Source organism: Jaculus jaculus, chromosome 14 (genome assembly GCF_020740685.1).
Source record: "Jaculus jaculus isolate mJacJac1 chromosome 14, mJacJac1.mat.Y.cur, whole genome shotgun sequence".
Lineage (NCBI taxonomy): Eukaryota > Metazoa > Chordata > Mammalia > Rodentia > Dipodidae > Jaculus > Jaculus jaculus.
Genome location: NC_059115.1, coordinates 32,633,680 through 32,650,379, shown reverse-complemented (window position 1 = coordinate 32,650,379; position 16,700 = coordinate 32,633,680). Strand labels below are relative to the sequence as shown.

General features: G+C 45.5%; 1 protein-coding gene across 8 annotated transcripts in view; it reads left to right on the top strand.

Moving 5' to 3' along the window:
- The window catches only part of Cpne9 (copine family member 9), a 37,840-nt gene extending 28,106 nt beyond the window's left edge, over positions 1–9,734 (top strand). For 3 of the 8 annotated variants that reach the window (XM_045133781.1, XM_045133777.1, XM_004651470.2), the window contains 3 exons: positions 1,512–1,569; positions 1,890–1,963; positions 9,340–9,734. In XM_045133781.1, the coding sequence (XP_044989716.1) occupies positions 1,512–1,569; positions 1,890–1,963; positions 9,340–9,525 (318 nt within the window). In that variant the 3' untranslated portion in view covers positions 9,526–9,734. Of the gene's footprint in view, positions 1–1,511; positions 1,570–1,889; positions 1,986–8,030; positions 9,111–9,339 lie in introns of those variants that run through there. The other 5 variants (XM_045133779.1, XR_006633456.1, XM_045133780.1 and 2 more) reach the window with 5 other exon arrangements.
- The last annotated feature ends 6,966 nt before the right edge of the window (positions 9,735–16,700 follow it).

Sequence of the window (16,700 nt, the reverse complement as noted above, 5' to 3'; positions counted from 1 at the left end):
TGAGATTTTTATCAATTTACAACCTAGCAAGTTTGCCTATCAGTTTCTTGGATGCTGGCAGAAGATGCAGGACTCCAGGATCAGTCCCCTGAGTACTGATTACACTTTGTGTTAACATGCCTGGCAGGGAGACCTTTTTAAAAATACTAGATATGGGGCTGGAGAGATGGCTTACTGGTTAAGGCACTTGTCTGCAAAGCCAAAGGACCCAAGGTTCAATTTCCTTAGGACCCATGTAAGCCAGATGCACAAGATGGCACATGCATCTGGAGCTCATGTGCAGTGCCTGGAGGCGCTGGCATGCTCATCCTCTCTATCTGCCCCTTTCTCGCTCACTCTCAAATAAGTAAATTAAAATTTAAAAAAATACTAGATCTGATTGCTCTGAGTTCAAGGCTGGGACTACATAGTGAATTCAAGGTCAGCCTGGGCTACAGTGAGAGGCTACTTCAAAAAAATTAATTAGGGTTGGAGAGATGGCTTATCAGTTAAGTCATTTGACTGCAAAGCCAAAGGAACCAGGTTCGATCCCCTAGGACCCACGTTAGCCAGATACACAAGGGGGTGCATGTGTCTGGAGTTTGTTTGCAGTGGCTGGAGGTGCTGGCATGCCCATTCTCTTCCTCTCTCTCTCTCCCTTTTTCTCTGTCAAATAAATAAAATATTTTAAAATTCATTAATTAAAAAAATACTAGCCAGGAATGGTGGTGCACACCTTTAATCCCAGCACTCAGGAGGCAGAGGTAGGAAGATCGCCATGAGTTTGAGACCACCCTGAGACTATATAGTTAATTTCAGATCAGTCTGTACCAGAGTGAGACCCTACTTCAAAATAACCACAACAACAACAACAAAATACTAAATAGGGCCAGGCATGGTGACATACACGGTAAGGCACTTGCCTGCAAAGCCTAACAACCTGGGTTTAATTCCCCAGTACCCACATAAAGCCATTTGCCCAAAGTGCAGTATGCACCTGGAGCTCATTTGCAGCAGCTGGAGGCTCTGGCACGCCCATTCATTCTCATTCTGTCTCTTTTCTATCTACCTCATTCTCTAGTTGCACATAAATAAGTAATATTTGTAAAAAATAGAGGATTGGCCAGGCATGGTGGTGAATGCCTTTAATCCCAGCACTAAGCAGGTAGAGGTAGGAGGATCCCTGTGAGTCTGAGGCTAGCCTAGGTCTACAGAGTGAGACCCTGCCTCAAAAAACAAAGCAAGCTGAGCGTGGTGGCACATGCCTTTAATCCCAGCACTCTGAAGGCAGAGGTAGGAGGATTTCTGTGAGTTCTAGGCCACCCTGAGACTATATAGTGAGTTCCAGGTCAGCCTGGACTAGAGTGAAAAACCAAAAAAAAAAAAAAAAAAAAAAAGAGAGAGAGAGAGAGAGAGAGAGAGAATCAGAATCAGTGTTTCTGCTCACAAGATGAGTGTGTGGCTCACGCAATTAACCTAGCAGTCACCTCTCTTGTTACAGCTCACCCTAGTCATCCCCTTCTCTCCCACAGGCCTCCTCACTGCCCATGTCTATCATTATTGTTGGTGTGGGACCTGCCATGTTTGAGGGTGAGTAGCATGGAAGGTGTCCATGGGTGGAGGTAAGAACTGGGGAGAATGGGAGGTGTCTGGATGACTCAGGCTTGTCTCAAAGACAAGACTGGCTTAAGCCTTGGCTAAGTCAGACCTGCTTTCTCTTCACAACCATGGCTGATGGCATTAGCACCAGGAGGATGGAATGGGCAGGAAGGTGTAGTTATAATAGTAGGAATAATTCCATGGTGATGTGCAATGCAACCAAGGTATCTTGTGTTGATTCTGAAGGGGCCCTAAAAGACAGGGGCAATAGGTTGGAGATGCCCATCAGCTGAGCTCTGTCTTTTCTGCAGCAATGGAAGAGTTAGATGGCGATGATGTGCGTGTGTCCTCCAGGGGGCGCTATGCAGAGCGGGACATCGTCCAGGTAGACCTGACCCCCGGCAGTGGTGAGGCTGAGAAAAATGAGGGGGAGAGAATACAGCAGGAGCCACTCTCTTACTACCTTCCCATTCTACTCTCTCTCTCTCTCTTTAATTTTAATTTCTTTACCTTTTTTTTTTTTTGTTTGTTTGTTTTGAGGTAGGGTCTCACTCTGGTCCAGGCTGACCTGGAATTAACTATGTAGTCTCAGGGTAGCCTCGAACTCTCAGCAATCCTCCTACCTCTGCCTCCCAAGTGCTGGGATTAAAGGCATGCGCTACCACACCCGGTTTTTTACATTTCAAGGTAGGGTCTCAGTCTAACGCTGGCTGACCTGGAATTCATTATGTAGTCTCAGCCTCGAACTCACGGTGACCCTCCTACCTCTGCCTCCCCATTGTTGGGATTAAGGGCATGTACCACCATGCTGGCTCTCCCTCATCATTTATTTATTTTTCTTTTTATTATTTATTTATTTTGGTTTTTTGAGGTAGGGTCTCACTCTAGCCCAGGCTGACCTGGAATTCACCATGTAGCCTCAGAGTGGCCTTGAACTCACAGCTATTCTCCTACCACTGCCTTCTAAGTGCTGTGATTAAAGGCCTGCACCACCAGGGCCAGCTTCTCCCTCACTCTTGAAACCTTCCTCATTCACTGAACATTTTCCATTTTAATTTGTTTTTTGTTGTTTTTATTTTATTTTGTTTATTGTTTTTTTTCAGGGTAGGGTCTTTCTCTAGCCCAAGCTAACCTGGAATTCACTATGTAGTCTCACAGTGATCCTCCTACCTCTGCCTCCTAAATACTGGGATTGAAGGTATGTGTTGCCACACCCCTCCAAAAAATTGTTTTTGGTTTTTGAGGCAGGGTCTCACTTTAGCCCAGGCTCATTCTGTAGTCCAGCCTGACCTCAAACTCAAAACAATCCTCTTACATTAGCCTCCAGAGTGCTTGGATTACAGGCATGAGCCACCACTCCTAGCTTTTATGGTTGCTATTACTACAAAATCTAGCTGTGTAGCCCAGAGCTCCTAATCCTCCTGCCTCAGCCTTCCAGAGGGCTGGGATTACTCGTGTGCATAACCATGCCTGGTTTTGAAAGCATTCTTTGCAGAACAGGAGGCTTGCAGCTTCCAGTATATTTGTGGGGGAGGAGGTGCCAGGCCTCTGCCCTCTACTCTGGAATTCACTATGTAGTCTCACATGTGCCACCTCGTGCATCTGACTTATGTGGGTTGTGAGGAATTGAACCTGGATCCTTTGGCTTTTTTAGGCAAGCACCTTAACCACTAAGCCATCTCTCCAGCCCTGTATTCTAAATTTTTATATTTATTTTACTTTTTTATTTTTTGGTTTTTTGAGGTAGGGTCTCACTCTAGCTCAGGCTGACCTGGAATTCACTCTGTATTCTCAGGGTGGCCTCAAACTCACAGCGATCCTCCTATCTCTGCCTCCTGAGTGCTGAGATTAAAGGTGTGCGCCACCACGCCCAGCTAAATTTTTAATTTTTATTTATTTATTTGGGAGGAGAGATAGCAAGTGAGCCAGGGCCTCGTACCTCTGCAAACAAACGCCAGATATATGCACCACTTTGTGGATCTGATTTTACCTGGGCACTGGGGAATTGAATGTGTGCTAGCCGGCTTAGAAGCAAAAGCCTTCAGCCACGGAGCCAGTTTCTCCATATCCTAAATTATTATTTTTTTAGTTATTTGCAAGCACAAAGAGATAAAAGACAGATAGACAGAAAGAATGGGTGTTGTTGGGTGTAGTGGTACAAGCCTTTAATCCCAGCACTCGGGAGGCAGAGGTGGGAGGATCATGGTGAGTTCGAGGCCACCCTGAGACTACATAGTGAATTCCAGGTCAGTTTGGAGAAGAGTGAGCTAGAGTAAGACTCTACCTTGGAAAACTGAAAAAAAAAAAAAAAAAAAAAAAAGTGCATGCCTTTAATCTCAGCACTCAGGAGGCACAGGTAGGCGGATTACCATGAGTTCAAAGTCAGCCTGCAGCCTGAGACTACATAGTGAATTTCAGGTCAGCCTGGGCTAGAGTGAGACCCTATCTTGAAAACCAAAAAAAAGGAATGGGTGCACCAGGGCCTCTAGCCACTCCAAATTAAATCGAGATGCATATGCACCACTTTGTGCACCTGGCTTTATGTGGGTACTGAGGAATTGAACCTGGACCACTAGGCTTTGCACGCAAGCACCTTAATCACTAAGCCATCTCTCCAGCCCTCCCTTCCCCATTTTTAGACATCCTTCCTGAGAAGGAGCAGTTAGGATCCACCATTTATTTCAGCATCTCCCTTAAGAAAGCTGACCATGAGCATTTCTTGTCCAGCAGCTTTAAAAAAATTTATTCTCTCCCTCCCTCCCTCCCTCTCTCTCTCTCTCTCTCTCTCTCAAATAAATAAATATATATATTTTTTGGTTTATCGAGGTAGGGTCTCACTCTGGTCCAGGCTGACCTGCAATTAACTCTGTCATCTCAGGGTGGCCTTGAACTCATGGCAATCCTCCTACCTCTGCCTCCCGAGTGCTGGGATTAAAGGCATGCGCCACCACGCCCAGCTCAAATAAATATTTTTTAAAAGGGTGTTGGGGGCTGAAGAGATGGCTTAGTGGTTAAGGCATTTGCCTGCAAAGCTAAAGGACCCTGGTTCGATTCCACAGGACCCACATAAACCAGATGCACAAGGGGGCGCATGACCCTGGGGTTCGTTTGCAGTGGCTAGAGGCCTTGGCATGCCCATTCTCTCTCTCTCTCAAGTAAATAACTAAAATTTTTTTTGAAGGGTGTTGGGGAGCCAGGTGTGGTGGGGCACACCTTTAATCTCAGTACTCAGGAGCCAGAGGTAGGAGGATCACCATAAGTTTGAGGTCACCCTGAGACTACATAGTGAATTCAAGGTCAGCCAGGGCTAGAGCAAAACCCTACCTCAAAAAAAAAAAAAAAAAAAAAGGGCTGGAGAGATGGCTTAGCGGTTAAGCGCTTGCCTGTGAAGCCTAAGGACCCTGGTTCGAGGCTTGGTTCCCCAGGTTCCACGTTAGCCAGATGCACAAGGGGGCGCATGCGTCTGGAGTTCGTTTGCAGAGGCTGGAAGCCCTGGCGCGCCCATTCTCTCTCTCTCCCTCTATCTGTCTTTCTCTCTGTGTCTGTCGCTCTCAAATAAATAAATAAATAATTTTAAAAAATATATTAAAAAAAAGGAAGAAAGAAAAAAGAAAAGGAAGGAAGGAAGGAAAGAAGGAAGGAAGGAAGAAAAAGGGTATTGGGGGACTGGAGAAATGTCTTAGTGGTTAAGACACTTGCCTAGAAAGCCAAAGGACCCAGTTTCACGTAAGGACCCCAGGACCCACTTAAGCCAGATGCACAAGATTGTGCATGCATCTGGAGTTCATTTGCAACAGCTAATGGCCCCAATGCACTCTTATTCTCTCTCTCTCTCTCTCATTCATATATATATATATATATATATATATATATATATATATATATATATATATATAAATAAAGCCAGATCCCGCAGTCACAAAGGGATGGTTTTCCAAAATATATATATATATTTTTTTAAATGGGGGCTAGCTGGGTGTGGTGGCGCACACCTTTAGTCCCAGCACTTTGGAGGCAGAGGTAGGAGGATGCCTAAGAATTTGAGGCCACCCTGAGAATACAGAGTGAATTCCAGGTCAGCCGTAGTTAGAATGAGGCACTACCTCAAAAAATCCAAAAAGGGTGGGGGTGCTAAAGATCAAGGGTTAAGTGCTTGTCTGCCAAGCTTAAGAACCCAGGTTCAATTCCCCAGTACCCATGTACCCGTCCACATATATTGGAATTCATCTACAGTGTCTGGAGCCCTGCTGTGCCCATTCTCAATCTCTCTCTCTCCCTCTCTCTCTCTCTCCCCCTATTTCTCTCTGTCTCTCAAATAATTTTTAATCCAAATTTTTTAACTTTTTATTTTATTTGAGAGAGGCAGATAGAGAGCCACCTTTCCAGCCTCAGATTTTTCTTTTCTAATATTGTATGTATGTATGTACATATGTATGTATGTAGAGAGGATGAAAGAGAAGCAGATAGAGAGAATAAGTGCACAAGGGACTCTAGCCACTGTAAACTGACTCCAGATGCATGCACCACCTTATGCATCTGGCTTACATTGATACTGGGAAACTGAACTGGGTCCTTAGGCTTCACAGGCAAGTACCTGAACCATTAAGCCATCTCTCCAGCCCTCTCTTTTATTTTGATGTCATCATCTTTTCCTCCTATTATGATGGTCTTGTGTAAGTAATGCCAGGCACTGCAAGGTCATGGAGATCAAGCCATTTGTGTCTGGAAGAATGCATTGTAAGCAGTCCTATCCCTCCCTTGTTGCTGTTTTTTTGTTTGTCTTGTTTTTTGAGGTACGGTTTCACTCTGGTCCAGGCTGACCTGTAATTAACTATATAGTCTCAGGGTGGCCTCAAACTCATGGCGATCCTCCTACCTCTGCCGCCCAAGTGCTGGGATTAAAGGTGTGCGTCACCATGCCCGGCCTCCGACCCCTCCTTTGGCTCTTACATTCTTTTCACCATCTCTTCCATAATGGACCCTGAACCTAGGAAGGTGTAATAGAGATGTTTCAGTGCTGAATGCTCCTCTGTCACTTCTTCTCAGCACTATGGTACCTTTTATGTCATTCTGGAAGTCACTACCATCTGAAAAGAGAAGCTTCTCTAACCAAAAGTGAAAGTAGAATTAATATATGGGTATGAATATTAAGAGAAGTGCTTACTGGGCAGTTTGGTGAGCATAATATATGCATTTATATGCAGACACCAGCAGGCATTACACCTCTAGGGCTCATGACTACCCTTGTAATAGTTTTTTCAGTATCAGGCATGTATTCTTTCCCATGGAGCGGGCCTCCAGGCCAATTAGAGAGTGGTTGATTTCCCTTATAACAGACATGCCACTATTGTACCCACTGACTCATTTGGTCTGGCTGGCCCAACTTAAGGCTTGCAGTGTCCACTGTTGTTTATCTACTGATGACTTCTCTCTCTCCCATGGAACTGCATGAGGCATAGCTTTTCCCAGCTTTCTGTCATCTGGTCTACACAGAGGAGGTTTCAGCTCAGCTCCAGCAGGATTTCTCAGTGGCCTTGTAGCCTAAGAATGTGGAGTCTTCAGCAATAGGGTCTTACCATATATTCCTGGTGGGAAACCAACTGTTTCAGCAATGGCCTATAATGTTTTGGGGGTATCAGTGACCTCCCTGGCCAACAACTCACTGGAAGGTATCCCATCCCAGGCATTGAAATTTTTCTAGTAACAATCTATGGGTTCTGGGTGTGCCACTGGCATACACTTTTAATCCCAGCACTTGGGAGGCTGAGGTAAGAGGACCACCATGAGTTTGAGGCTAGCCTGTTAGTACAGAGTGAGTTCTAGATCAGCTTGGGCTCAAGTAAGACCCTGCCACAAAAACAAAACAATAACAAAAAAAAAAAAAAAAAAAAACAAAACTAAGGGCTAGGGAGATAGCTCAGTCTGTAAAGTACTTACCTTGCAAAAATGAGGGCCCTTGGGCTGGAGAGATGGCTTAGTGGTTAAGGGGCTTGCCTGGAAAGCCTAAGGACTCATGTTCAACTCTCCAGATCCCATGTAAGCCAGATGCACAGTGACAGAAGCACATAACTTCACACATGCACACAAGGGAGCACAGACATCTGGAGTTTGATTGTAGTGGCTGTAAACCTTGGCACACTAATTCTCTCTCCTCTCTTACACACACACACACATTTAAAAAGGCAGTCTTAGCCAGGTGTGGTGGCGCGTGCCTTTAATCCCAGCACTCGGGAGGCAGAGGTAGGAGGATCACCATGAGTTCGAGGCCACCCTGAGACGACAGAGTTAATTCCAGGTCAGCCTGGACCAGAATGAGACCCTACCTCAAAAAAACAAAAAATAAAATAAAATAAATAAAAAGGCAGTCTGTTGGGCTTGCCTCAAAAAGAAAAGTGAGGATTTGAGTTCAATCTCCAATACCCACATAAATGTTATCCTTTCTTTCCCTGCAGGAAGAAGTTTTTAAAGTCATGGAAGTACATGAAATCATCCAGAAAGAGCTGAGTGGGACAGAAACAGGAATAGGTTCAAAGAATAGATACACTCAGAGGCATAAGAGTAGGGAGTGGAGAGAAGCTTCCAGAAAGGTAGAAGAATAATCAGAGTGGTAGTGTCAAGAGTGGGATATGGCCGGGCCTGGTGGTGCACACCTTTAATCCCAGCACTTGTGAGGCAGAGGTAGGAGGATAGCTGTGAGTTGGAGGCCACAATGAGACTACATAGTGAAGTCTAGGACAGCCTAGACTCTGCCTTAAGAAAACATAAAAATAAAATAAAATAAAAAGAGTTGGATATGGGGCTGGGGAGTAGTGTAGTGGTAGAGCACTAGCCTAGCATGCACAAGACTCTGGGTCAATCCAAAAGACCACAAATAGAATCCTGGCATGATGACAACTGAAGATTATGGTCCACTGCACTGACTTAGCCTCATGGCTATTGAAGACATTAACAAGTGCAAATTCAGAACTGTCAAGCCAAATCAAAATGGGTTCAGCTGAATAGAAGGTGGGAGGAAAAGAGTGCAGAGAGGCCAGTTGTGGTGTTGCACGCCAGTAGGAAACTGGTGAAGGGGCAGAGGCAGGAGGATCAGGAATTCAAGAGTGGAGAGAAACAGATGTAGAAAACTGTTCAAGATTAGAGAATAAGGCTAGTGTGATATTTGGAAAGAGATGTTGGAAAGAGATATAGGGAATTTAAAAAGCTACTTATTGGACTAGAGAGATTGCTTAGTGGTAAGGCACTTCCCTGTGAAGCTAAGGACCTAGATTCGATTCCCCAGTACCCATGTAAGCCAGATGCACAAAGTGGTCTGGAGTTTGTTTGCAGTGGCTACAGGCCCTGATATGCCCATTCTCTCTCTCATAAATAAAATATTTGTGAAAAAAAAAGCTACCCCTGCCAGACATGGGGGCACTTGTCTTTAGCCCCAGCACTCAGGGGGCAAAGGTAGGAGGAGTGCCATGAGTAAGAGGCCAACCTTAAACTACAGAGTTCCAGGTTAGCCTTGGCTAGAGTGAGATCCTACCTCAAAAAAAAAAAAAAACAAAAACAAGGCCAGGTATGGTGGTGGTGCAATGGCACATGCCTTTAATCCTAGCACTTGGGAGGCAGAGGTAGGAGGATCACTTGTGAGCTTGAGGCCACCCTGACACTACAGAATGAAGTCCAGGCCAGCCTGGCTAGAATGAGGACTATCTTGAAGAAACAAACAAAGCTACTCTTTACCCCGGCCATAGCTTCCTTCCTGTCTGTCTGTCCTAGTTTGTCCCATTCCGAGATTATGTCGACCGATCGGGGAACCAGGTGCTTAGTATGGCGCGACTGGCCAAGGATGTGCTGGCTGAGATCCCGGAGCAGCTGCTGTCCTACATGCGCACCAGGGACATCCAGCCTCGGGCCCCACCCCCTGTCAACCCCAGCCCAACCTCAGCTCCAGAACAGCCCTGAGGAGTCCACACAAACAAAGCCTAGCAGTCTGCTTGTCTGCTCACACCCTCTGCTGAAAGCTAGAGGCTCCTGGCACCCTAGGCCTCACCCGGAGGGCCAGCTAGGTTGGTCAGTGCTGGCAAGCTTTCCACCCCCTCAGCTGCAGAAGGGCCTGGCACTGTCATCACCTCCCTGCCTTCATGCCAACAATAAAGCTGACCTTTACTCCACCTCTGTGTCATGGTCATGGAAAGAGAAAGTAGGGGACTCACACCAAGAGGGAGGGAGCAAAAATGGCTGCAGCTGCATCAGTCTTCATCCTAACACTCTTATCCAATCTCTTCATATATTTTCAATTACTTTAAGAAAGTAAGCTGGGTGTGGTGACACTCATCTTTCTTTAATCCCAGCACTCGAGAAGCAGAGGTAGGAGGGCTGCTGTGAGTTCGAGGCCAGCCTGAGAATACACAGTGAATTCCAGGTTAGCCTGAACTAGGGTGAGATCCTACGTAGAAACTCCACCCCCCCCCCAAAAAAAGAAAGAAATTAACAGGGCTGGAGAAATGACTGAGCAGTTAATGCACTTGCTTGCAAAGCCTGACAGCTTCAATTTGATGTTTGATTCCCTAGTACCTATGTAAAGCCAGATGTACAAAATGGCACATGTGCCTAGAATTTGTTCTGGTGCACCCATTTCCCTCCTTTTCCCTCTCTCCTTGCAAATAAATAAAAATTTCAAAATATTTTATTTATTAACAAGCAGAGAGAGACAGAGAGATAATGGGCATGCCAGGGCCTCTAGCTACTGCAAACAAACTCCAGATGCATGCACACGTTGTGTATCTGGATTTATGTGGGTACTAAGGAATCAAGCCTGGCTGTTAGGTTTGCAGGCCTAATTTAACTCCTGAATCATCTCTCCAGCCTATAAATTGAAATTTTAAAAAGGGAATAAACAAACCTCTGTGTGTTTCTCTAGACAGAGACACTTAGCATTCATCAGATTCCCAGAGGAGCTCCTGGCAAAGTAGTTTTTTTTTGAGCCGAGGCTGGCCTCAAACTCATAGTGATCCTCCTACTTCTGCCTCCCAAGTGCTGGGATTAAAGGCATGTACCACCATGTCTGTCTTTTAAAAGAAGTAGCTTTCTTTTTCTTTTTCTTTTTCTTTTTTTTATTTTTATTTATTTATTTTTATTTATTTATTTTATTTTATTTTTTTGGTTTTTCGAGGTAGGGTCTCACTCTGGTCCAGGCTGACCTGGAATTAACTCTGTAGTCTCAGGGTGGCCTTGAACTCATGGCGATCCTCCTACCTCTGCCTCCTGAGTGCTAGGATTAAAGGCATGCGCCACCATGCCCGGCTACTTTTTCTTTTTTTTAAATTATATTTTATATTTATTATAGAAAGAGAGAGAATGGGTTTAACAGGGCCTCCAGCCACTGTAAATGAACTCCAGATGCATGTACCACCATGTGCATATGGCTTACATGGGTTCTGGGGAGTCGAGCCTAGGTTCTTAGGTTTTGCAGGTGAGCACCTTAAGGACTAAGTGATTTCTCCAGCCCTGGTGGCTCAAATCTTTAATCCCAGCATTTGGGAGGCTGAAATAGGCGTACTGATATGAATTTGAGGCCAGTCTAGGCTACAGAGTGAGTTCCAGGTCAGTCTGGACTCAAGAAAATTTAAAAAATGACTGTTTATAAGGCAAACCTAATGGTACAAAACTCTCATCCCAGCTACTCAGAAGACTGAGGCAAAGGATCACAAGTTAAGGCCTGTCTGGGCTACAGAGTGAGTTCAAAGCCAGCCAGGGTAACTTAGTGATGCCTTATCTTAATTTTAAATAAAAAAAAAAAAAAAAGCCTGGCGTGGTGGTACACACCCTTAATCCCAGCACTCAGGAGGCAGAGGTAGGAGGATCACCATGAGTTCAAGGCCACCCTGAGACTACACAGTGAATTCCAGGTCAGCCTTAGCAAAAATGAGATCTTATCTTGAAACCTCCCCTCCTATACCCCCCCCCCAAAAAAAAGAAAGAAAGAAAGGCTGTAGAGGATATAGCTCAGTGATAGAAGGCTTGCCTAGAATGTCATGTGCAGGGTCCTAGGTTCAAGCCTCCATACTGTTAGGTCAAAATGGGCTTCCCAAAAGGAAGTCACCAAAAGAAAAATAGGATGGCTATAGGGAGATATAAGGAAATGGATCATCCACATTCCTCAAGAAGGATGCTCCCAAGAACAGGATTTACTGTCCCCTATCTCTCATCAGGTCTCACCCTGAGATCAGAGATTTACTGTCCCCCTATCTCTCACCAGGTTACTCCTGGTCTCTCCATATGGATAATGTAAAAGAACAGAAATTTATTGCCCTGACAAGAAAATTCCTTCCTCTTTCTCAGCTTCCCCCAACTGAAAAAACCTCTAGAACCCACTATCTGTAACCCCAGACTGACTGCTCCGCTCTTGAGAGTCAGTCCTGGCAGCTCTTGTTTTTCCCCCAGAATAAAAACTTCCATCTTTGCCTCAGAGTGGTCTCCGTGGTCCTTGGTCACTCCTGAACCTTACACATACCATCTAAATAAGTACTGTATAAACCTGTTTTGACACACTTCTTTTTTTTTTTTTTTTTGACCAGTAACAACTATTTATTTTTAAAAAACACAAAGAAAAGACTGCCATGCAGCTTGATTTCAGTCTTTGAAAGCCTCACCAATCTTCATTAGTCAAGTTACAAATAAATCCATGCTTTGTGCTAAGGAGAAATTTTTAGGTAGAACTCCATCTAGAACCAGGGAAGGGGTGAGTGAGAGGAAAGGGTAGGAGAGCAAATAAGGAGAGAAGTTTCTAGAACTTCTTGGGAACAGCTGGTCTGGGGTTGGCTTGCAGAAGACCTCCTATTTCTAATTTGACATTTTTGAATGGCATCCAAATCAGACACACTTATTCTTTTATTGTGCTTTGCTTTGCTTCATTTTGTTGTGTAGCCCACATTGGCCTGGAACTCACTAAGTGGGCTAGATTGGTCTGGAAATCATAATCTTTTTGCCTGAGTCTCTTGAGAGATGAGATTACAGGCATGAGCCACTGAACGCAGCTAATTTTGAAATTTCTGAATGAATATAACAGCTAATTTTTCTTTGTGTATTCACTACTGTAGCAGACAGCTTCAGGTTTGCTGAGATGAACTTCCAGACCAGGCACAATTATGGAAGGAAGGGATTTATTGAAGCTTGCAGATCCAGAAGTTCCATAATGGCAGAAGAAGCTGGCCTGCTTTCACATGTCCAAGCAGAGAGAGAAAGCCACAAGTCAAAAGCCATACAGCACAGTGCAGGAACTCCAGGTGGAACTAGGCACACTTTGCATATCTTTAGATTGGAATTTCAAACCCACAATCAGGCCTTTAAGATCCCCCTCTGCTCCCAGTGACACCTCCTCCAGCCAAGTGGCTGCAGATACAAATTAATAAAACACTGAATATATTGGGGGCCATATATTCAAACTACCACATTTCACCCCTGGCCCCCAATAGATTCAAAACCATCACACATTGTAAATTGTATTCAGTCCAATTTCAAAGGTTCCCACAGTTTGACCAACTTAAGATAGGTCTAAAATCCCAAGTCTCCTCTGAGATTTAAGATTTTCTTCTTAGCTGTGAGTCCTGTAAAATCAAACAAGTTAAATATTTTCAACACATACAGTTACAGAGTAAACATTTTCTTTCTTTGTTCTTTTTTTGGTTTTCCGAGGTAGTGTCTCACTGTAGCCCAGGCTGACCTGGAATTCACTATGTAGTCTCAGGGTGGCCTCGAACTCATGGCAATCCTCCTACCTCTGCCTCCTGAGTTCTGGGATTAAAGGTGTGCACCACCATGCCCGGCCAGAGTAAACATTTTCAACTGGTATAAGGCATAGCAAGGAGAGACTAGAACAATGCAAACTCAACCACCACCAAGCAAACATCAAACTTCTGCAGTTCAAGTCTAGTGACTGGCAGTCTCCAGATTTTCCAATTCCAGCCCTCTAGCTGGGCTGCATAGCCAGGGAAAATTTCCATCCCTAGCTAACAGCCCCCATGGTAGCCCTTACACAGTCCTGCTATATCCAAAATGTCTTCAGGTCTCCATGCAAACCACAGTCCATCTTCCAAAGGCTCGTATCAGGGTCATCAGGCCCTGCATTATTCCACATATCAGCAGCAATTCCTGGAACCATATATGCACTTCTTGATTCACACCATGCATTTTTCATGCTTCCAAAATTAATATCAGGTGAGTAGGACACAACCATATTCTTAGTTCAGGGATGAAATAAATCATAACCTTGAAAAGCAGGTTCCTTCTCCATTCAACTCTTTCCCAAAAGAGTTTGCATTTCTATCATTGTCTTTCCTCAGGCATCCTCTCCATTGTTTCAGTATAAAGCGGTTGGGCCGTCTTCCTTAAGATTGCTAATGTGAGCCAGGATTGGTGGCTCATGCCTTTAATCCCACCATTCAGGTGGCAGAGGTAGGAGGATCACCATGAGTTTGAGGCCACCCTGAGACTACAGGGTGAATTCTAGGTCAGTTGAGCTAGAGTGAGACTCTACCTTGAAAAAAAAAAAGATTGCTTATGTGGGGCTGGAGAGATGGCTTAGCAGTTAAGGCACTTGCCTGCAAAGCCAAAGAACTTTGATTCAATTCCCCAGGATCCATGTAAGCCAGATACACAAGGTGGCACGCCCTTCTGGAGTTCATTTGTAGTGGCTGGAGGCCCTGGTGTGCCCATCATTCTCTCTCTGTCTGTGACTCTTTCTCTTCTTTTTAAAAGATTGCTAATATGTTGACAATAGTAGCTTCAGTAACCTAAAACCAGTCTCAGTGTCTGTAATTTTAACTTGCTTAAGGTTTTCCAATTTAAAATCTTAAATCTCTCAGTCCAGTATTTTTAGCCAAGCACACCAGTCCATAACAAATTTAATGTCAATCAAACTCTATGGGCCTGGGCAGCAGAACACAGCCAGCCCTTAAGCCCATTTCCAACAAAGTCCTCTGCAGTCTTTCCTTCCCCTTAGAAAGCTCATAAGCCAGCTCTCGAAGTTCAGTATTGTCTACACTTAGCATTCTCAAATTCTCATCAGAATAGTCCATAATACTTAGCTTACTGCTCCAGAAGTCATCTTCACTTACAAACACCAAGTCCATGCCTGTTGGTCCAAAACAAAAGTTCCAAAAGACCAAAATCCACATGGTCAGGTTCATCTCACCCTACTCCTGGTACCAATTTCTGTAGCAGACAGCTTCAGGTTCACTGAGATGAACTTCGAGACCAGCCATAGTTATGGAATGAAGGGACTTATTGAAACTTGCAGATCCAGGGTATGTTCCATAATAACAGAAGAAGCTGGCCCTGCTTTCATAGGTCCAAATAGAAAGAGAAAAAAAAAAAAAGCGCAAAAGCCACACAGCACAGTGCAGGAACTCCAGGTGGAACTAGGCACACTTTGCATATCTTTAGACTGGAATTTCAAACCCACCATCACACTTTTAAGGACCCTCCCCCGCCACCCACCTCACACCCCCCCTCCCTGCAGTGACACCTCCTCCAGCCAGGTGAGTTCAGATCCAAACTACAAACTAATAAAACACTGAATGTATTGGGGGCCATCTATTCAAACTACCACAACTACCTATCAGACATTGTTAATAACGTGTAAGCATAATGTCTTTTAATTCCCATGATTACTCAAGAACAGAAGTTCTATACTATATATTACCTCCATTTAATAATGAGGTACTGAGGCTTATAGATAAGCTATTTCTTTAAGAGAATGCATGTTTGACACAACCCCAAGATTAAACCCAAAACCATCTTCCTGGAGGGTCAATTTTATTGAGATTTCTTGAGAGAAAACACAATATGCATTTTAGAGTGGTAAATGCAAAGTTTGTATTAAAATTAAATTGGATCTTTCAGATGCCCCAAACCCTGGAAGACTCTTTCACACTCCTCTGACAAAACCAGAGACATTGTTAATAAGGATAGCTTATTTCTCTGAAACCACAAGAACTGACTATAAGAGTTTTCCAGCTTCCGTTTCACAAATAAGGAATCCAAGGAAGAATTCAACAAGTTTCCCATGTTCACTCCCTTAGCAAGTGGCAGTTGGATTTTATATTATCTTCCAATCAGCAACCCTTTCGTGTGGCTTCTAGCTGCCAGCCTGTGGGTTCCCCACTACCTCAATCACACCATTTTATCCTAATACACCTGCCCTCTCGCATTCACCAGCACCCAGTACCCAGCCTGTTCTTCCAAACTGGGTCCCCTCCTTCAGACCACACCTCCCTTCCAACCCTTTTAACATCTTTCCCAAGATCCTTCCTTTTCCCCATTCCCCAGGCTCTCCCCAAGCCATGCCGCCCTTTCCCTCCAGCCCAACCCTCTACTTGTTTAAGGCCCGCCCTTCCCCTCGCTCCTCACCTCTTGATTTCCTCGGTCCCACCCTTCTTCCCCGTAGCCAAGCCCCTTACTCTCAGAAGGCCCGCCCTTTCCCTTCAACCACGCGTCCTTTTTTGTCCTGCGGTATCCTTTATTCCTGAGCCTAGCTGCCGCTTCCAGGCCCATGCAAAGCTCCATCCTTGTTTCTCAAGGCCGGTGTTCGCCTGAGGGCCCCAGCTCGGCTCTGTTTCTCCCCAGGGGGCTACGCTGCACAGCCCGGCCCCTTCCCGCAAGCCCCGCCCGAGCGCGCTCGCCCGCCGATTCTTCCAGCGTCGCCCCGCCCCCTCGCGACAGCTGCTGTGCTTCGGCTCTGGCCTGGCCCCGCCCCGCGGCTCCCGCCCCCGCCCCGCCCCGCCCCTTCGTCCTGTCCCTGACCGTGGCCAGGTCCTTACCGCAGCCGCCGCTCCAGCAGGAGGCGGTAGAGGGGGCGGGCAGAAGGGCGGGCTCCCCACGCCCAGCCCGGCGCTCCTTGTCCGCGGTCGCAGATTCGCCACAACAGGCTCGAGGAAGTGCGTCCCATGAACCGTTACTTCAGGCTCCAGGAACTCATCGCTTACGTAGAGGTGCTAGACGAGCCCTATGGGGTGCCCGTGGGTCTCTCCAAGTACCGAGAATGGTCGCGCGAGTGTCAGCGGGCGAGCGGGTATCTGTGGCGAAAGTGCAACGTGGCAGAGCCACGGCGCCGCGTTTACTCAGGCAGACGCCGTCGC